At 35.5% G+C, this 23,659-nt stretch overlaps 1 protein-coding gene and 1 long non-coding RNA gene across 2 annotated transcripts in view; one reads left to right on the top strand and one right to left on the bottom strand.

Moving 5' to 3' along the window:
• Positions 1–23,659, top strand: part of NGR-A3 (neuropeptide receptor A3) — a 79,838-nt gene that overhangs the window by 36,884 nt on the left and 19,295 nt on the right. The window contains 3 exon segments of the mRNA NM_001134266.1: positions 6,294–6,396; positions 8,002–8,573; positions 11,278–11,948. Of these exon segments, the coding sequence (NP_001127738.1) occupies positions 6,294–6,396; positions 8,002–8,573; positions 11,278–11,299 (697 nt within the window). The 3' untranslated portion in view covers positions 11,300–11,948.
• LOC134200684 (uncharacterized) lies at positions 1,953–4,530 on the bottom strand. Its single transcript, XR_009975699.1, has 2 exons — positions 4,142–4,530; positions 1,953–2,321 (listed from the first exon to the last, which is right to left on the bottom strand). It is a non-coding gene; the product is annotated as an uncharacterized LOC134200684 (long non-coding RNA).

Here is a 23,659-nt window from a genome sequence, read left to right as displayed (position 1 = left end):
TTTTCGCTTTTGATACTGTGTGATGTCTGTAAACACAAATAACGTGAATGGTGTACGTGTTTTTTTTGTTCTTTTTTTTCCTACCTAAGCTGATGGTCTAGAGAGACCATGTCAGCGTCGCTGGGTTAGTAGGTGAGCTTCAAGGCTGACGATGTTGGTAACACGAACACTAGCAAGAGACGTGCTTCGCAGAATCTACCACCGGATTGAAAACGCGATCCTCTCAGAAGATTCGGCGAGAAAATCAGTCGGCTTTTTTGTTCTCCAACACGTTCGGTAATTAATCGCATTTACTTGGTCACAATCTTAAGTGACACCCACGTCGTACGATAAGTTTTTGCTTTACGTACTTTGCTTGGGAATATGATGTCATCTATGTTGATGCTTTCATACTTACGTCTACTATCAATTACAATACATTCTGTTTTTTTTTTAAACTACTCACTAATTCTAGAATTTCATCTTTAACGGCACCGTTTTAGAATCAAAATTCTTAATCGCCTTCGATTTCAAAATTTCTTCTTCTTCATCTCAACTATTTTAAGATCAATATTTTCTTATTATTGTTCATTATTCTTTACTTGACGATTTCTATTCGTCAATCCCTGCCGTAAGTGGCAATAAGAAAATTGATTTCAAAATTGGATAAACGACTTAATGCCTCTAATGTTAAGATTTAAATCAATGGAAAAACAAAATATTGTTTTTATTTCGCAGATTTATTAAAACCTTAATAAAACATGCCTGTTACGCTACAGTACATTACCCAATGCATAAATTAATTATGAAATATAGTAAATGAGAACACTGACTTTTTTCTACCCGTAAAGTAAATGAAATATACTGAAAGGCCAAGTGAGTCGACTATTATCAAAGCCGGCAATCTGACTTTTGGACAATGATTGGTAAATCAGAAAAACGAATTATTGATTTTGTATTCCATTGGCAGTCACAAAACTCTTCGGAACGACATCTTAGATAAATAACAGGTTAACTATTAACCTTTATTTAATGCAGGTTTTGAACCGTATTCTTTGAAGGAGACGATTATATTCAAATCAATCTGTATTGACATATCAATAAATTTTTTTTGTCCAAATGCACAGATTGCCACCTTTGATAATAGACGACTCAAGTATTAAAATAAAGAGAAATCCCAGCAAATAGATTAGTGAATATTATTTTGACATGAATGTTATCAGTTGGGCAGTGTGTACACAGGTCCACAAGGCTATTTCGAGGAGTATGTATCCATGTTTGCCGTTTCCTTGGAAACGAAAGGCTAGCAGAATTACTTAATCCGTGTCAACTAATATGTTAAAATCGATAGGCTTGATTTTCAATGTGGGAATCGACAGTTGTTTCCGTTTGAAATAAATGATTCCAAGAAATTGTGGTCGATTGTACACGTGAAGTTAATTGTGATTGGACTACTATTATAATGTAGTAATTAGTAATGACGATTTCGCAATTTTTCTTAGAACTGTTGTACCATACTTAGATTTATTATTACTGCATATTGTTCTGCATTGTTCTAGAATCTAAACTATAATAAATAAGGTAACTGGTATTTTCGTCTAGTGTCTATGAATGTTCTTCTTCTTAATCGTTTCACTTTCTTTTTTTATTACCCTCCCTAATCGCTGGTAGCCTAAAAGACTACTACTCCAACTACTCGCAGACTGAATTTGATTCTCAACAATGTGGTCGTAATCGTTATGTGGCTTGGACCCTCCAAGGCCAAGGAGTGGGTAAATTTTGACGCGTCTCATGATGTCCCGCCATCTCTCCGTGCTCAAGACCATTCTGCTACACTAGCTTAAGGGACCTCTTACTATAGATCAGATATTATCTGTCTACCGTATGGGAAACCTCCCGCGCGGTTTAGTGCTGTTGCTCGATGTAGCGTTCTACGGTTATATCGTCGGGAAATGCGTCCGAGAAAAGCTGTGTAGCTTATTGAATCTCCAACTTTATTTCTCTATGGTATAAAGTGTAAAATACATTGACTTGCACGAAAAGGGAACAATGTGTTATGTAAGAATGAGCCAAAAAGTACAGGTAACCATCAAATGGACAAGAATCATCTAAGGAATGTTTGATGTGGTCGTGTCGCTGGCGGCCACCGGTCCGGCGTCCGTGGGACGGTGGGATGGATGTAATGTGCTCTGCGTCAACCCTGTCCCGCCGTTTCAATAGCCCCGACTGGGCTCCGGCCCGGTCCGAGGTAGGGCGCCGGTTGTGAGCGGCAGGAGTTTTTAGTGAGGTTCAACTCCCACATACCCCACCTGCCGCGCGGGTGGGGATCCGGCGATTTTCTCCTGTGGAAAAAAAAAAAAAAAAAGGAATGTTTGATACTAATGCTGTTTACTTTCTGTTCGCATTTGCTCAGGTCGCCAAAGCGTAGTATAAAATATTTAAAACTCATTCTCGAGTCTCGATAACGTCGCTTAGTTCGTCATCTCATAATTTCGTCTAATTATTTATTTTAATAATCATAGTAAGCGCAGGCAATTAAAATATATATTTCTATATCGGGGACAAGACTATAATACTCGTAATACCTCAATCCGAAAGTTTCTTAACAAAAGTATACAATTAAGCGTAGTATTTGGCTTCACGACCTAGACTACGAGCAAACAGAGAACTTACTCCAGACTGTGAAGTAATCTGCTTTTTTGTTTTCGAGCCCAATTAAGCAATTAATTATTTATACCTATGTAATAGTAATAATAAACACGCATAGATGCAGATACTCACACATACACAATACAACATGCATGCGCGCACACGCCCACATACACACACACACACACACACACACACACACACACACACACACACACACACACACACACACACACACACACGCACACACACGCACGCATAATGATTGACCTTAAATGATAACACCTAATGATCTCTCAACACTAGTCCGCAGCATCTGTTCACGACTTAACCTAACCTAATCTATTCTAAGAAGGAGGGAGCCTGGAGATCAGTAATACAGGTCTTCTTTGACCCTAGTACAGACTTCAGCTCTTTCAAAGGCTTACAAAATAAATTATAAGGTTAATTTTCCATTTGCATTTGTACCTTTAAGAGAGAAATAAATAAATAATTATAATAATATTATTATTATTATTGAATAAAGAAACTTTTCTTTTGTTCAAGAAATCCTTAATGAAAACGCCAACAAAGAAAGTTTGGAGGTTATTGTAAACCAGCCCCTTATCACTTGAAAATCTGTGTGAGGCGCTAAAATGTAAAATGTTCTTGTACTTTGTTATGTAATTAAATTATGTTATGTACGGCTGAGTAATCCTTTGAAGCTATTAATTACATATGGCTATTGAGTTTTTCTTGGTAACGAAATAGTGTTAGATGATGATGAAAAATTCACTTCAAACTTCCTTAACAGGAAAATAACGGCTAATATTGATGTCGACGCTTGAAAGGCAAAAGTGACTAAGCGACAATAACTGCTTTGCACATAAATGATAGGCAATAACCATATTCGATCCGCAAAAAATATATATTTCTAGGTCTATTAAAATAATTTCAATCCTACAGCTACTAGCTAGTTTCTACTACAACTGGATTCGTTAAAATAAATTTTGTTTTCATGTATTTCAACTTTAAATTAGTCTACCGTAAAGTTCACGCATTGTCGCTTAGTCACGTTTGCCTTTCGAGCGACGATGTGTAAAAATGCTAGACAAAATATCAATAACGTTATACCAATTAATTAATTATCAATTAATATTAATAACGTTATACCATCCAGTAGCATCCAGTAGCATCGTTTGATATACAGTACCCAACGACAAATAGACCTGTAATTCTTATTGAAACTCAATTTAATGATTCGAGCACGGATATTCACATATAGCGTATTTCGTTCTTTAAATTATGTTTGTCTTAAGTTACCCGTATTTGAGCTGAATGAAACTTTGCTTGGAAACGAAATAGAAACCCGAAATAATTCCCGGAAGCTCCCCGTAGATCAGATTTCCAATCAATTAAATTTCCGCCTAAAATAATATCGAGTATCGTTGGTACTGGCAACGACATTGAAATATTAATTCTGTTTCTATGATTTTCATTTTCTAGCTTATACTAGCTTTTACATACGGCTTACTCGCTTTATGCTAGACAAAAGGTCCATCCTTCGGGAATACCACTTTCTTTTCTGGACGAAGGGCATTCCATGTCTTTTCTTATACCCTTGATAAAATCTTAGTAAAATTTCTTCACAATCGATTGAGTAGTTCAGAATTAAATGCATAACACATGAACAAACTCAATTTTGTATTTATAACCTAAAAACCATGGAGTATCAAAACAATATTTTTTTTTTTTTTTTCCGTAACGACGTGACAATGAACTACAGCGTGTTGCTAGTTGCAAGTGAAAAAGTTAGGAAATACGTGTCAGACAACACACAGAAATGGGTTCGAAAGTTGAATGGGATAAACCGCGATGCTATAATCATGTAAATCAAAGTTGTTATAATATATTTAATAATACTAGAGGTCCCGCAGTAGTCGAAATTCGACTATAATTAATTGGAATTGTAAGTTTGTACACTATTATTATTGTATTTTATTTTTATACTTCTATAATCACAAATTTCGCCAAGACTACACTATAAAAATATTAACAAAGACAAACAATATTTAATCTATTCTCAATTTGACAACAGACGTCAAGAACAAAAGTTTGACAATAAATACACTGAAGTAATGAATAAGTAGTATGCATGCGTGTGTGCGTCAAATACATGGTATGTAGTGTGTGTAATATTTTCTTTATTGATTTTAGCATTGTGCACTTCTTCTCTATATTCTCTATAAGTGTGGAAAATTTCATACTCCTCCGTCCGCGCAATTTTCGTAAAAAGGGATACAAAGTTTTTGCTTCACGTATTAATATATAGATTATAGTCTCTTCAATAAAAATTATATAATCTAAACTATGCCTTTTCTCGAAACTATTCAACATGAAATTTCCTGTTCAAACTAATTTCGTTAAGCTCTATAAGTCCTAATATTTTCGGAATATTCTTCGCAACTAAGAGGAGGGACAGATTCTGCGACTTCAGAAGAACATTATTCAATAACTATTAACGTCAATAAAAGTTATTAAGTTATATTATATAGTAATCCCTTAGTTTATATGTATATTGTTAATAATGTTAATAAGGTAAAGTTTTGTGAGCAACTTCTTTATGATTGTCTGTGCAAACTAATAAGTCGCGAGTCCTTAGTTACACTGTCAGGGTATGATGTTAATTTAAGAACTATAAAATATATAGTTTTTACCGACTAAACTGTTTCTAATTATGCACGTCCTAACATATATTATAGGATCATCAGGTCACTGCTATGTTTAGTTTGGTGTGCAACTAGGGCTTATAGATAAACCTACCCTTAAAATTGTCCATCCAATATTAGTAATTTTCGATTAGAATAATTACGTCATGATGCTAGATTCCTCAAATGAATTTACAGACGTGAACGAGACTACACGCTTGAAATTTACTACTATACAATTGAGATTTATTCCTTAAGTCGCAAGGTGGGTGGCGGTATTTACGCTGTGATGTCTATAAACTCCGTAAATCACTTAATACCAGATAGACCATGAACTCGATTACCCGCCTAAGGCAATCATACGAGTATAAAAAAAATACAAAGAACCATTTTTACGATTCATGTCAATCAAACTGATGTGAACTTTTGAAGGGACAGTTGCGATACAGAAACAAAGGGGAATTATTCTAATAGAGGCGTTTTCCAATTACAGCACAAGAGCGCATTATGCGGCATAATGCTCAACTAAGCTTCAGTATAATTCGGCATTGTGTGTCACTGAGTCGCATTATGCTATGGTAGTTTAATTAAACTACCATTCTTTTCTTTCTTCTTCTTCGTCGCTTTCTTCATTGCTGAAGGTCGTGTCCCTGAAACTCGACCGTTGCCTGTCTCGTGAGCTGTTTCCATCTCGTCCGGTCCTCAGCTGCTCGAATGGCGGTTGCGACTGGCTCTATGCTATGTATTTATGTATGCTCTGTAATTAACCATTAAGTAATGGTTAATTACAGAGCATAATGCGACTCAGTGACGCACAATGCCGAATTATGCTGAAGCTTAGTTGAGCATTATGCCGCAAATCACTTAATGTGTGCGCTCTTGTGCTGTAATTGGAAAACGGCCAGAGTATATGACGAAATGCTATGAAAGAGTCACGGATACTATTTCTTATAGGTTATTTTGTTTGTCTGGTTACAGGTACTCAGATAAGAATCACATTTTGTGTACGGAAAGGCGATGTAGCACGGCTATTTTGAGTAGTTTCATAATACCACCTGTGCTTTGTATACCCACGTATATGGTGAGTATTATAGATTAACCTTAAAACCATCCTTTGAAGTTTGCATGTTTTACATTGTGTTAGAATCGAAAACACATTAAAATATTCAATTTGTTACAAGGTGATGCTTAAAATTTAGAATGAAAGCGTTTTAATATTATTTGAAATTAGTACTGATATATTCTTACCTTACCTTAAGATTTTTTTATTTTTATTGCTTAGATGTGTGGACGAGCTCACAGCCCACCTGATGTTAAGTGGTTACTGGAGCCCATAGACATCTGCAACGAAAATGCGCCACACACCTTGAGATATAGTTCTAAGGTTTCAGTATAGTCACAACGGCTGCCCCACCCTTCAAACCGAAACGCATTACTGCTTCACGACAGAAATAGGAGGGGCTTTGGTACCTACCCGTGCGGACTCACAAGAGGTCCTACCACCAGCTATCACCTACCACCAGTTATCTTATTAACTATAAAAATGAGACAGAGACAAAAATTGGAAAATCGCCACTGACCAAAATTCGGCTTTTACAGACAATTTGCTGGTTTTACAAGTGATCCTTGTAACCCGGCGGCAAGTCTTCCACATGATTAAGATTCAATGAAAGGAATTTTATTATACCTACCAAGAAAAATGTTTTTGTGAGAGAGGCGTAATCTTAGGAGTCTGCCCCGCGATATTCGACGTTTTTTCAACGGTTCACGCTTCAACTAGCTGTGCCGATGATTTATGTTATGAATGTCTTTGCGGATTCTTTTAAAATGGTTTCATATTTGTTTGCATGGAAATTCAAAGGTTGATAGAGCTGTATAAAATTGATACCTACTATTTAGTTATTCGGTTACGTTTTCTATCATTCAGAAGAATGAGAGTTTATTTCTGAGTATGACAAAAATGTACATTCGATCTTATTATTTATTCGTAGCATTTGATAACGTATTGATAAAGTAGCTAAACTTTTTCCACGATCTAAATTTGTAATCGTTCAGTTTTCATTAAAAGTATTTAATTTAAAACCACAAGCTGATAGCCCAATGACGTCACCATTTGCAAACTTTTAAGTGATTGATATCCTATAACTATTCTACCTACGCGATTTTCGTAGCTTTCGGAATGTAAATAAAACGTGGCTAATATTAAACCGGCCATCGTTTCGCACGTGCTTCGATACGTAATGATAATGAGTAAACGTTCAGAGGCCCTAGTGTGAAGCTTTTTCGAAACTCAATCTCGGCAACGTAAACAACCATTAGTATGGCAGTAGGGGCTCCATCTGATACTAGATGGGTTATAGACCCTATGTTAACTGTGGCTTATCTTAACTCGAGTTTTAAGAAAGATGGACTGCGTAATAGGATATAGAGAATCCAAAAAAATTGGCACTTTAACAGAGTGGATACTTTTTTTTTGTATTTGATCATTGCAAAAAAAATATCTTCCGTTTGGTCAAAAGTATTTATCGAACCTGACTAGAAATATCTAACGTTAAGTAAAGTTATGCGACTCTTCTACGCTATCCAGCACCCTGACTGGGAAGCAAGAATATTTCGCATCAGCAATAGGTGAGATATAAAAGCCACGATAACGAAAGTAAAGCTTTGCTCTCTAATTTCCTTGCAGGTATTTGACATTCACACGGCGGTCGTATTGGAACCAACAGGTCCGATGATCCTTTACCACGTAGATTCTGATGAGGAGGGGGGGTTGTACCAAATAAACTTCTGGGTACACGCGGTACTGATAAAGCTGCTGCCGTGCTGTTTACTGACAGTAATCAGCTTATGGCTGATCAGAGAGGTGTACAGTGCTAATCAGCATCAAAAAAAAATTAGAGTTTACAACGCCTGTCCGAGCAACAACAAAGCAATCAAACGACAATACAAAGCCGACAGAAGAACTAATAGAACAACGAAGATGCTCGTGGCTGTGCTATTACTGTTCCTGGTTACCGAACTACCCCAAGGAATATTGGGTTTGTTGAGTGGGATTTTGGGGCGTTGTTTCTTCAAGCGTTGCTATGATTTGTTCGGGGAACTGATGGATGCTTTGGCTTTGTTGAACGGGGCGATTAACTTCGTGTTGTACTGTTCGATGTCGCGGCAATTCCGTATGACTTTTGGACAAATGATGTGGCGCGCTCATCTACACCGCTGGTCGCCGCCGCAGGCTTCTCACTCAGACGGACAAACCACGTAAGTTGATAAATACTATGTACTAGCTACTAGATTATCACACACCGATTATCTCATTAAATTGAAATTCTAGTGAGGGTATTAGCTTGAACACGCTTTTATTAGCTTGCTATGTATCTATGAAACAGAATCTTTGAATATAGTTCAAACCAACGTTAAAGGGTCGGATTGAATTGAAAAATAAAATTATAAAATATCTTAAAAACCACTTCATACATTTTTATGATAAAATGTTTGTTTTTTTCTTAATCACACTTATTGTTTAGTTCAGTCAGCTACAAAAGCGTATTATTTAGTTTTCTAAACTACTACTTATTAAGATTACAATAATAGTTGATGATAATATCGAAAACGTTGAACAAAGAATTTTGAATAAAGTTAATAATGAAACGGTGAATAAACTGGAAATCATCATAATTGCAAACGTATGACACATTTCATAAACAAAAATCGATTATAAAAGCATTACAAAAATTTAATGTAAAACAGTAAATGTTATCGTCTGGCGTACTCGAGCCGATAATTTTGTGGTGTTTATAAAATTCTCTATTTATCCTACCGCTACGTCATTCTTATGAGGCCAGTGATAAAAAAATTGTTTTCTAAATTTACTTCCGAGGGCCATTACTGTGACTTCAGTGTTTGCCGTGGCACAAAAATATCAGCAACGACCATAAATAAAATAAATAAGCTAATATTTAAAAATAATATATAAAAACGTTTGCTTCACGAGTCGAAACTCGATACAATTGAATCTCCTCTTCCGCTTGCTCTTATATCACTATTTTGGTTGGTCCAGCTTGTCTTCTTTTTCCATTAAGACATTTGCGCTCAATCTTCTATTAATGAGCAGGGGAGTCAATCACTAAGATTTCATGTTCTTGAAATTCAATCAATCGACATATCAATGTATCAGCTCTCCGAATAGATGGCTTATACGTAGCCAAATAAGTACAGTTGCACTCTACCTATGAGTAAAATCCACGAATTTAATGATTAAGCGATATATATAATTTATTAATATATTCCTTTTAATACTGTATAAACTATTATATGTATATATGTGTGTATATATGTATGTATGTATATATGTATGTATGTATATGTATATGTGATTTTGTATATATGTAGATATACTTTTTTTGTATGTATTCGTTACCTCATATAAATTTCATTGCACCTACCACTATTTACTCTGCACTACCTTTGGTTGACTGGTAGAGAATGCCTTAGGCATTAAGTCCGCCAATGTAAATTTTACATGAAGTGTAATAAATAAAAATAAAAATAAAAATAATTCATTCGTTGTGGAAATTAATCGTCTACATTTTCTACTGGTTGCCCTCGTGATGTCCATATTCTCGGGGTGGCGCCGCAAGTCTAGTTGGAGTACTGACCGCGGGAACCCCCCAACTCTGAGTGGGTTCTGACCTCGGGTGGAGATCGGACGTCGAGTAAAAAAAAAGATTTCAGGGGAGTCGTTTAGCGGGTAGGGTCCTAAACTTTATCCCTTGGGCCCGCGGTCCACTCCCAACATCTGGGGACCGTCCAGTCCCCATGGACTCCCTAGGCTGCAGTGACCCTGTAGGAGGTTCGGACACTTGCCCGAAAAAAAAAAGAATGAATCAGATATTAACAGTTTCAAAGGGATCAATTCTGTAGGAAAATTCCGAGAAATTACCTGAAAGCGTGTAACATTATGCACGAAGAGCTAAAAATATTTTGTTATAAACTGCGGCTAGATAAGACGCACTCAGCGAACTCTCCCGTTTCTTAGACTAATAAATTTTTATTACGAGTTCTGCTTGTTTTTAAATTAAACTGTATATTTACGCAAAATAAGCTCTGTGTTGCACTCATACAAGTTTTAAATAGAACATATCCTACTGAGTACAAATTTAATATAGAAATTCTCTTTGACTTTACTGCAACGTCAATGAAAGTGGACTTGGTATTAGATGGTACATTACGTCTATTCAAATGTACTAGAAAATGTTATATCAACGTAGATTCCGTTGTGTCTAGGTATTCTGAAGAAAATAAATCAAATATAGACAGAGCTATGTCTAATAAAGAGTAATAGAACCTAAGTCAGCGGTTTTTACTTTGTTGTTTCTCTCTTTAAGTATCTTTTACTTATCTTATCTTATTTTATTTATTTATCACTACTTCTGAACGAATTTTCATTCAGTTTTTATAGATAGACTGCAGTTAAGGAGCAGAATATATTATGTTTTGTTTTATTAAAATCGGATGTTACAAAAGGAGTTATCGTCCCTAACAGATTTTTGATAATTTACTTCCAGATGTCATTTTAGATTATGTTAGAAGTTATTTCGCAGTGATACTATTAAAATAAATTAAACTCTATCTGTCCGTTATGTTTTCACGGCCAAGCGTGGTCGTCGAATGATTAATCCATTTGAATGTGGTTTCAGTGACGTATGGACGTCAACTCGGACCACCGGAATAGTTCGATACAGTTCCCGAATTAAAAAATGTCAGACTTTTACTTTACCAATAGTGAGGTAAAAGTCTCAATTGCTAGTCATACGGCTACCTCTTAGATCTCTACCTCAATATTTTAAATTGTTTTTGAAATGTTTTTGAAGATTTCTATTTAAATTTTCTCTGAAAATATTTGGCGGTCAACGATTATCTATATTTTATGTCAGATTAAATAATACAGTTTTTTGTTTTTCAGAGCAAAGTCATCGGTACCTTGAGGAAGGATTTTACAAGAGAAACACGCAAATGTATTAGATCATTTCTTGTGAATTCATCATTCATAAAGACGACGAATTTCAACTTAATATAAAGTTTAATTACGTTAGAGGTTACGGAGTAAATGTACTACTAGTAATATTTAAATCAGTGATTAATGAAATGTTTACAGAACCTTTAGTATCTTGATTTTGGTAATGACTTTTGTGTAAGACGAATAAAATATATATATAATAATTCATATATGGATCAAAAAGATACCTGTTGTTATTATTCTTCAAAAGATGTATTAAATCTTTATTAAACGGCGGTCCATTGAATACTGTAAATCCAAAATAACTTTAATTTAAATACCAAAGAAAGCAAATCTAATTTTGTGTTTTCATTAAAAAATAACCTTTAATAGAAAACATTTTCTTATTTATTCTTAATAGTTATTAGATTATGTTTCTCTAAATAATATAATGATAAAAGTGTTTGTCCCTTTTATAGTTAAGCAAAATAGACGACTGTTCACAATTCGAGGCGCCCAAATTATGTTTTTGTTTTAATTACTAACTGAAGTAATGAACCGATTTAATCGGCTTTTGATTTCACTGCTTGTAAATGTAGGCGGCAAGTGGCGTAAGTGACATTAATAAATGAAAGCAACCGAATCTTGTATACTTGCCTGATCCACACAGTTTTCCGAATAATTAAGGAAAATCATTATACTATTTACGACGTGTCCAATACTTTACAGTTTTTGTGATCACAGACGACTTAACTATTCTCGGATACACTGGGATTCTCTCTTATCGTGAAGATGAAAATCCAAGTCAAACAAACTGTCAGACCTCAAGATACTGTGGTTCGTTCTGTGTAAAATGAAACAAAAAAAAAACGTGTGGCACTCGGGAACTGCCGCGGTAAAGCTATTGCATAGCATTTTTTATCAACTTATGCAATTATAATTAGACAATGATAATTTAATATTAAAACAATAATAAAACAAGACCACGCTATATTAAACATTAATAAAAGCAAAACCTTAACTGTCCCCTTCACACTCATAAGCTAGACCGCGCGAGAGAGAGATGGGCAGACTTTTCATGATGCGCATGTAGTGTGACGTCACGCCACGCGCTTATTCACAAACACTACACAAGCGCAACGTGTGAATGTGTTGAACGCGTTCTACATGGTAGGCGGAGTGAGGGGTGTAAGGTTTTTTTCGTTACGGAATTTCATGATTCGGTCGCCGCGCTCAAGGCCCGCGATAAAAGCTATGCAATAGCTTAAAAATCTAGATATTTATTTTTGTAAGGAAAACAGAGTGCAGCTAGCTCAATATTCAGTTGTCGACGAATAAAACTGTATCCGAAACGCCAGAATTATTATATAATATCGATAAAAAATGTGTGATTCAACCGTAAAATCAGTATTAATCACGAGAAGTTATTCAGCCGGTGAAATCCATTTCAACAACTAATAGCAGCTGAGTTCAGGAAATGAACCCTTATCGTTTTATCTTTCATATTTCGATAACAACGCGTAAATATTTGCCCGATTTCATTTCGCATGTTCATTTTTTTGTTTTTCTGGGAACTTCAGATTACGTCCTGTAATGGCTTCGTCGAAACTCGTTACATACCAGTTTGATAGGATATCCGCTTGTATTAAAAGTTGCGAAAACAAATACAAGTAAATGCAAAGACACATTATCATTTCTAATGATAATGAGTTAAAAAAAAACACCGACTCCAATCGGGAATTGGTGGTAGGACCTCTTGTGCGTCCGCACGGGTAGGTACCACCGCCCTGCCTATTTCTGACATGAAGCAGTAATGCGTTTCGGTTTAAAGGGCGGGGCAGCCGTTGTAACTATACTGAGACCTTAGAACTTATATCTCAAGGTGGGTGGCGCATTTACGTTGTAGATGTCTATGGGCTCCAGTAACCACTTAACACCAGGTGGGCTGTGAGCTCGTCCACGCATCAAAGCAATTAAAAAAAAATTGTTCTCGTTCTCCATGTTACGGTAGTCAGTCCTTGAACACTAAGCCGGTTTCAAGAGCGCTTTAAATATTAATAAGTATATAATAGAAAATACAATATAAATAAAATAATAAATCATTATACAACGTTCTTTACAAAATTACAAGTACCTTTTGATGTTCCCATCGCGTAGATGAAACCACAAGCTTAATAAGCCACCGAGCTCCAAGAAGCTATTATTTCCCTATAGTGTGTGTGCTATTAAACATTTCCCTGAAATTATTTATTAAAGTGAAATTGTTTGTTTGTTCCGCTTTGACGTCTTAGCCGTTCAATTTAGATACGTACTCATGAAAAAGCATAGACGTCATCAAAGGTACAGAAAAGAACACGTTCAGAAGAGCATGCCTCCCTAAAGATTATAATTATTGAACGCGTTCTTGCTACGATTTTTACTTTTAACGAGTTCTCGATAGTTCGACGCTGTGAAAAGCGCTTTGATCAAAGTTTTCGCGCAAATTGTGGTAAAAATAGAATAGAATAGTCGTGAAAGCTTAGAACGAATTTGCTAACTTTCATCAAAAAAAATAAATCTGTCATCGATCGATAGAATTAATTTTTCTATATCACTACCAACGAAGCCGCCTGTAAAACCTAGTTTTTATTAATAACTAGCGACCCGCCCTCACTTCGCTTCGGAAACTGTAATTTATTATTGATTTCTCCACTATTTAATGGATGTTATTATACATATAAACCTTCCTCTTCAATCACTCTATCTATTAAAAAAAACCGCATCAAAATCCGTTGCGTAGTTTTAAAGATTTAAGCATACATAGGGATATAGGGACAGAGAAAGCGACTTTGTTTTTTACTATGTAGTGAAGTACTAGTTAAACGTCACGCTCTACTGTGACTCTCAATAACTGTATTAAAAATCTCATAACAACTAGTCAGAGTTATCAAAGCATTTACTCTAATCTAGTCTCAAAAATGTCCGTTTATGTCTAGCCGAATTCTTTAGTTTTTTCTAGAACAATGAGCAAGCTTTTATTATTATACTATTAAAAGGAGAATCGGGCCGTGAATCTAATTTAATAGTCATTCTCAGTCTTATCTAGTCATCATTTATTAGAAATGGGCAAAAAAATAAACACAAATTTTATTTTATTTGACATATTATAGTAAAATTGTTTAGTTCAGAGATACAACTATATTTTGGAAAGTCAACAGTATTATATTGCAAATAAATAATAACAGTATGTAAAAATCTAAATCAAAGAACTCTGATACAATAATTTCTAGCTCCACATCTAAATATAACCACCGAAAAGAATATTAAACATAATTCTGTGAAACTGAAATGAATAATTTTATTTTATTATTATTATTAAATTCTTTATTTCAGATAACAACAATCCATATAAATGTTAGTAACAGTTATTTCTTAAAACTAAGTTAGTAAGGACACAGCAATAAAAGAAAACAACAACAAACATACTACATACGATTGCAATAGCTGCATTACGAGAAAACCTTGTGGACCTCTCTGCAATGATTCAGAAAAGGTCCATCTAACCTAGAGAATATCATGGCCAGAATGCTGTTGGAGCTAGCCCCTACCCTGCAGAGCAAGGACGCGCATCGCTTTCTTATTATGGAATAGAAATCGTCGGTGCGCGCCTCCGCAAACATGCCCGATGCGCTGCAGAATCGAGGCAGCCCCATCAGCATCCTAAATGCATCATTATACTGTACACGCAGGGCGTTATACTGCTTTTGCGAGTAATTAACCCACAAACTGCACGTGTAAAAAGATGTACAATATGCTCTGAAGAGCGTAATCTTTGTTTCTCTAGAGCTACGTGCAAACCTGCGGGCAATCATGTTAGCACGCACTGCCAACGCCCTACGTTCACGCTCTATGTCAGCATCGTCCCTGAGGTCAGAGGTTAACAAGTGACCCAGATATATTTTGTCGGTCTTCTTAGATTTTTTGCTTCGTTTTTTTTTTGGGTCTGCGTTGTGAAGTGAAATTGGAAGAAAGAATAGAAACCAACCAAATTAGTACTGAGAATAATATTATATTAGATAAACCACCGTAAATTGTATATTTTTTCTTTTTATATATATTTGTACAAAATGTAATTTTTTAGCGAAATATTTGTGCTGTTTTTAAATCACAAGAACCGCAATAATCAATAAATTTAATCAATGTTCAGACTTGTTAACAATGTTAGACTGGTGGTAGGACCTCTTGTGAGTCCGCACGGGTGGGTGCCGTGAAGCAGTAATGCGTTTCGGTTTGAAGGGTGGGGCAGCCGTTGTAACTATACTTGAGACCTTAGAATTTATATCTCAAGGTGGGTGGCGCATTTACGCTGTGGATGTCTATGGGCTCCAGTAACCACTTAACACCAGGTGGGCTGTGAGCTCGTCCACCCATCTAAGCAATAAAAAAAAGGTCAATGCAGTTAATAGAATTTATGTACTTTTAGAAAAAAATGAAACGCCTCTGATGTACTCAACTCTTAATTAATAATAGCGCAGTACTTGGCGCTCCTACTTATAGGGCCAAGGGACATGGGTTCGATTCCCATACCCCATATTATTAAATTTAATCATACAAAAAAAATGCTTTAAAAATTTATTTGATCGTATTTTGTTGGTCTAATCTCACTATTACTATTGTATGTGAATAATTTTGAATAAATTTCTTGAAGAAATTTTTTTGCGGTGTAATTCTAATAAACACAGATATATTCAGATTGATTAAATGTTTTAAGAATTGTAGTTGAGTTATCGCCCAATATTGTAAATTATTTCAATGTATTTTAAAAAAAGTATGTATGTAGGTATGTGTTTAACGTAAAAGGTAAATTCTTCGAAAATACAATTTATGTGACAAAGACTACTGAGGAAGAAAATAAAAAAAAATGTGTTGCGGATCGTTCCATTCAAACGGTTAAATATAAAAATTTAAATGTAAATAAATGTTATAGTAATCCCCAAACCACTATTATTTACTAATAAGAATAAAATACAATGTAAATATTAAATAATTTAAATACAATAATAGCTTGCAATTATTATTTGCAATTATTGAATTATATACGTAATTGTGTCCTTAAATTAGATGTGTACTTAAATATTCATAAAGAAAACTTTATAAACATAATCGTAATCGAATTAAAGAATGTTTCTCTTGTGAATGAAGTCCTCAATTCATTTGTGCTCCGATGCTCATATTTAAACACCATCAAATCTGCTCATTTAATTATAAGTCTGTAATTGTAGTCGTATAATAAATGTACATATCGTTTTTGTAAATAAAGTTTTTGATGTGGTATTTGTTTTTATTTACATCTCATATTTGGAAAGCATAATTTTAAATAATACTAGCTGACCTGGTATACTTCGTAGTGTCTCAATCGATAAATAAAAGACAAAAGGAATCCGTCCGATGGGGGACACATCAAAGGACAAATAAAATTGTTATTTTTATTTAATTCCGAGCATTTTCATATTTATCTACTATCTTAAATTTTCCACACTTATAGAGAATATAGAGAAGAAGTGCACAAAGCTAATATTTTTTTAAAATAATGGTTAAAAGATACATTAAGTCAATAAATAAAACATTACACACACTACATACCATGTATTTGACGCACACACGCACGCATACTATTTATTGTCAAACTTTTATTTCTAACGTCTGTTGTCAAATTGAGATTAAATATTGTTTGTCTTTGTTAATATTTTTTATAGTGTGGTCTTGGCGAAATTTGTGATTATAGAAGTATAAAATACAATCATAATGGTGTACAAACTTACAATTCCAATTAATTGTTGTCGAATTTCGACTACTGCGGGACCACTAGTTACAATTAATTTGAGACTAATGCTTGAAGTAAGTATTTAACAACAGGAGAATCGTAATCTCTTTTGCCAATGTGAGGCAACAAAGCTCGCTATAATCGGATAGATGGACTTGATTAAATAACTTATAAGCTCAACGGTGAACGACCTCAAACGAATTAACAAAATAGCTTGCCCCTATTGAAGATAAATTCTAAGCCGTGGATAAGGCTTGTAGTGAATTGTACTGAGTTTGATAAAATTAAATAATAAGTTGAATATCAGCATCGATCATTTGTCTTAAGACCAAAAAGTAAACCAAAAATTTGACGTTCAATTACATTACAAAGTCCGTTTACAATAACACAAAGCATCACACATCACACAGAAAAAATATTCTTAAAAAATTTACATATTCATGCAATTATTTCGTCTCACATTTACTATTTATTATACATACAATTTAGTAACATCAGTTCTTCGTATCTTCTTTGTTTCACTTTTCAAAAATATTAATTTAACTTATTCTTGAAGGGCATTGCACTCAAAGATTTATCGGGTTTTAATATGAAGCTCAGATTGTGAATGCGACTGTAAAATTGTAACCCTTGCAATTTACTTGAAGAAAGAAATACATACGTAAATATTATGTAATTGTTTTTTTTATCTTTAGTTCAGTAAAGAAACCATACATTCTGTTAGTAAGTATTACTTATAATCTATGTTAGCAAAAACCTAATGCATAACTACAGTCAAACCTGGATAAGCGAGAGTTCAAGGGAGCACAATCTCTTTCTCGCTTATAGAGGTTTCTCACTAACCCGAGTTTCTCGCTAATGCTCCCTCTGAATTTCGATTCGCGATTTTCCGCATTCAAATGCATTCACTATTTTAAGTTTATGACTTTAATGACAGTACTTTAATTTTCCGTTTTTACATGATGCAGAACAGAACTTTCCTTCGCAATTGATTAACGATAAACTGAGTAAGTTCGACAAACAGGACGGTACACAGGCACACGTGTCCATTCGAAAATAATGCGATAAAAGAATACGATAAAATAACAACGTTATTTAGTTCCACGAAATAGAATAGGTTCAGTATTCACGAGAAAACCATACAAAAACAATGATAAGAAGTTCCACGAAAGTTAAAAATGAGTCATAAAATAGCAGATGTTAAATTTGTAATTTGTTTTGTCATTTGTTCCTCCTAAATAATATAAATAAATAAATAAAGCTCGGCTGTCGCTTATAGAGGTATAGATAAGTAGCAGTCTCACTTACGGAGGTCCATGAGGAAAAAACGACTCTCTCTTGCAGAGGTTTCTGTTTCTCGCTAATAGAGGTTTTGGGAGCTTAAAATGACGGGGCCTTGCTATTACTCTCACTTATAGAGTTTTCTTACTTATCCAGTTCTCACTTACCCAGGTTTGACTGTACTTCCTATTTTTCCCAAGTGCCTGCGGCAAAGGCTATTAATAAGCAGTCCCTTGATCTTACTTGATATGTTTTAATGTGCTGATCGTAATAACTAAATAAATGAGAACCGCTAAACCTGTTCGGACAACAGTACACATTTAAGACTGCTGATGCATACAACAGGCTTTTTTCGTCAAGCGCTGATATTTCAAATGCATATGGTTCACGATGTGCACGAGTCAAATTATGGTATAATGGTTTTAATTCACGGAGCTGAAAAAACAATTCATATATAAAAATGTATCTAACAAGCGTTAGAAAATGTGATATTAGGGCATAAGGCGCAAGGACTGCGTTATGATGTCTATGGGTTCTCCTATTAAACCAATAACATAAAAAAATGGTTCGGGTGCAACTTAGTGCACGTGAAAGAAGTGAAACTTCTTTTGCGGTTTGTGGTCTATTGTGTTTTTTTTTTTATTTTTCATCCTTAAATCAAATTTCTGTTGTAATAGGGAACGCTGTGAGAAACGACAACACTCGCTTTGTCCTTTCCCTCTCTCCACGTGGTTCGCGAGACGCGTTGTCAATTTTCTCACTCTCGCTGTTCTGTCATGAGTTAAATATTATTATCGACGCTCCTAAAGAAGTTTCACTTCAAAAAAGGTGTTATAAAACTCCAACACATAGGTTCTTTTTACTTCGCATACTGGTTTATAGCCTTTATGAGCTTTGGGGTAGACACGACTATTCTGCTTCTCCCTGCAGTAAACAATGGTTTATTCCGTAAAATACCGTCCTCAATTTTCCAGCAAATAAATAAACAAAAACAACGAAATCTATCCGCGAAATTATAATGAACATAAAATACTTCATCCTAATCCTGAAAAAGTTTTTAAATTTATTGGCTTCGTTCCATTTCATTTTTCGTACTCCGTAGACCAGGTCGTTGACCTTCGTAAATCCTGTATTATCCCCAACTAGATACGTCAAACAAAACAAAACAAATTGTCTATTACGGCTGGAATAATTTAAATGTTTTGAAACGCTTCGAAATTTTTAGTTACTGAAAAGAGACGTGGATCAATATGAAACATGGGTAGAAAGCAGGACTGAAAATTTAGTGCCGTCATATTACAGCCAACATAACGCTTTCAAAGAGATTGCATCGTCTCCATGTTTCTAGATTGTCTATGTTTAGTCTTTAAATCTTTGCTTGCATTTTATTAACTTTGCACAGAAGAAAAAAAAACTAAATATTTAATTTTAATATAAATACAACAATTAAAGCCGAGCTTAACATTCGTTTTTTTTTCCCACAAACATTATAGTATACAGCTTTATTAATATATAATAAAATATGTATGTATACTCGTACCCCAATGAATACAAAATAATACTAACAAAAACGTAACGTAATGTCTTAACATAAATTTTAACAAAATTTGCCATATGTTATGTTAATGTCGAAAGTTGAAGTAACTGTGTAATTTTAATTAATAACAAGGAAATATGGGGAAGCCAGGTGGAAGAGTAATTAAAGTTATGTAATTAAAAAGGTACTGCTTCAAAGATGTATTGAAAATAATGTGTAAATTTTGCTCTGAAGACGTAAGAAGTTTTTAGCATTACGTTACATATAGCTTTAGCCATATTCAAAGAGAACTTTATAATACAATTTCCATTCCATTCCAATTCTCTATCATGCTACGGAAGACTGAAAAACTTTACGTAAATGTTATTTGAGCCTATTTAATTGTGCTGTTGACTTTCATACCCTCTTCTTGTTGATAAAATAATTGCTAATTAAAACCATCAGGCGCTGCTATATATCCACACGATACTCAATTTGTTTTTATTGCGCTGGTACGCAGACGAGTACACGGCCCACTTTATGGTGAGTGGTTGCCGTCACTCATAGATGTCAGCAATGCCAGGAGTGGGACCAACCCGCTGCCTACTGTTAAATGCTCCCGCAAGCCTCGTTTGAAACTGGAAAAGCCTCCGGGCCACCAGTAATACTTTAATCATAAAAAGAGCCCCGTTTGAATAAAAAGCGATCGATTTCCGCCCAAGTGTGAAACTGTATTTGCACAATCAATTTATTGGACATGCAACATATAAGTTACTAGCCGTACTCGCCCACTTCGCTGGGCATTTAAAATTAACATTATTATTTATTATCATTATTATTAGCGAGTCCAACACTCATATAAATATTAGCCTATCCATTAAGTACATGTATTTTCTAGATGGATACCGAGTTTCAAGTCAATCGGATGCATGGTTCAGTAGTTATAACGGAACATCCGTAAAAACCACTGTAGATTTATATATTAGTATAGATTTTTTTTCCTTACCTATGCTGATAGCCTTGAGAGGCTATTTTAGCTTCACCCTAACGTGTGTAGGTGAGCTCACGGGGCTCAAACCGGAGTGTTGCTAACAGTGACCCTAGCAAGAGCCGTGCTTCGCAGAATCTACCACCGGATCGGAAACGCGACCCACTGAGAAGATCCGGCGAGAAACTCAGTGGGTTAATTCGCTCGTCGAGCCCTTCGTCGAAAGCAACGGGTTCGACGAGTACGGTGACCGGTGCTTGTGATACCTAAAAGCACCGTTAATAGATTGGGAAGATCCGTAATGACGTGCTTTTGGGCGACGTCGACTGTTTACCATTCGGTCTACAGGAACGGGTATGATAGATTTGACACGATATTCTTTAAGTAGTTTGGATCTTAAAGGGTTCAAAGAACTTTTGACACGTCTAAAATGCGAGGCTTATTTTTATGGAACGTATTGATGTAAATTATTCTGAAATGTCTTATCTAACGACGACTGTACATGTCTTAAGAGCAAAGGAAGTAAGTAGCAAGGATCTAAGTGATAGTCATATAATTTCGAAGTGCGTATTTTGAACTTCTTCAATTGATTACCTCCTAAAATAAAGAAAATATGTCTAATAACGACATTTGAGTCGTCTATTATCAAAGGTGGCAATCTGTGCATTTGGACAAAAAAATGTTATTGATATGTCAACACAGATTGATTTGAATATAATCGTCTCCTTCAAATAATACGGTTCAAAACCTGCATTAAATAAAGGTTAATACTTAACCTGTTATTTATCTAAGATGTCGTTCATAAGAGTTTTGTGACTGCCAATGGAATACAAAGTCAATAATTCGTTTTTCTGATTTACCAACAATTGTCCAAAAGTCACATTGCCGGCTTTGATAATAGTCGACTCATTTCCAATCTTCAATATTGTTAATACCACAAGGTTGTTGATTTAATTACTGTCCGTTGAATTAATACAAACTGGTATGTGACAAGCCTCTAATTAATCGAAGATACGGTAATTACATCGTATTCAATACCACAGTACGTACTACATACGCATTTTATAAACAAGACATTGTATGACACATTGGAATCCTCGCTAGATTTGAAATCTTATATAGTAATAGTAACAGCCTGGCCACGGAACATTCGCCGATGCGAATATTCGCGCGGTGCGAACGGCGAAGCGTCTAGCGACTAAAACAAGCGCATAGAAATGTACCTAACAAGCCACGCGCACCGGCGACCGGCGAAGCGACCGGCGAAATGTACCGAGCGAATCGCGCGATGCGGCGGGCGAGCAAAACAAATGCATGAATACGGACGGCGCGAGCCACGGAGTCGAGCGGTAGTCGCGGCGAATAGTGCAGTGATTAAATGAGTTTAGTTGTTTTCGCCGCGAAAAATTAACGCCGAAATTTTTTTATTTTTTATTTATTTTTTATTTTATATTTTTAAAGTCGTCGTGGCCTAACGGACGTCCGGTGCAATCGTGTTGAGCGATGCACCGGTGTTCGAATATCAGGCGGGTACCAATTTTTGTAATGAAATACGTACTCAACAACACTCAACGTTCACGATTGATTTCCACGGTGAAGGAATAACATCGTGTGATAAAAATGAAATCTTCAAAATAATAATTTGCGTAATTACTGGTGGTAGGACCTCTTGTGAGTCTACACGGGTGGGTACTACCACCCTGCCTATTTCTGCCGTGAAGTAGTAATGCGTTTCGGTTTGAAGGGTGAGGCAGCCATTATAACTATACTTGAGACCTTAGAACTTATATCTCAAGGTGGGTGGCGCATTTACGTTGTGGATGTCTATGGGCTCCAGTAACCACTTAACACAAGGTGGGCTGTGAGCTCGTCCACCCATCTAAGCAATAAAAAAATAAAATAGCTGAAATACTAGCTAGACCAGCTATTTGGAAGTCTAGCCACCCAAAGTATTTCTCGTACTTCTTGTGGAATTCTCCATCTATAGGTATACTCCGATTCTTATTCAAATCATGTACTTCACAATCTTTTCCAAATAATAGGTCCTGAACCAAAAAACTATTAATTTGTAAGCAATATCGAGATAATTTCGATATAGACATTTCGCTGTCGGACTTCCTTACTAGTCGCGGCGGCGAACGTGAGTACCCGTGGCCTGCAAACGGTGCTGCGCGAATGGTCGCCTCGCCCACCGCTTCGCTGTTCGCACCGCCGATCCCCGTGGCCAGGCCGTAAATAATTCTGTATATTAATTTTTAATTATTAGTATGAATATAATATCTATAACATAATATAAAAATATATTGATGTCTTGTAACTTACTCTAACGCTTCTGTACATAATTGTGTGTACATTATTTATTTATATGTTTTTATTGCTTAGATGGCTGGACAAGAGGTCCTGCCACCAGTAATTACGCAAATTATAATTTTGCTGGTTTGATTTTTATTACGGAAGTCAATCATGAACATTTGTTAAGTACGTATTTCATAAGAAAAGTTGATACTTGCCTGCGGGATTCGAACACCGGTGCATCGATCGATACGAATGCACCGGACGTCTTATCCTTTAGGCCACGACGACTTCAAAATGAATTAACAGCTGTAGCCCCGGGGGTACGAGTTGGTGGCGGCATCTACGTACTTGTCTGTCTAGGCTTATCAATTGTCGGCGTTCAGCTGGGCCCTGGTGAACAGGGAGACATGCGCTCCGCAAGAAACTCACTTCGCAAGAACTTCACCTCACCTAAGCCAACGTCGGG

The sequence above is a fragment of the Bombyx mori genome, chromosome 19 (assembly GCF_030269925.1).
Source record: "Bombyx mori chromosome 19, ASM3026992v2".
NCBI lineage: Eukaryota > Metazoa > Arthropoda > Insecta > Lepidoptera > Bombycidae > Bombyx > Bombyx mori.
This window is presented reverse-complemented; position numbering and strand designations above follow the sequence as displayed.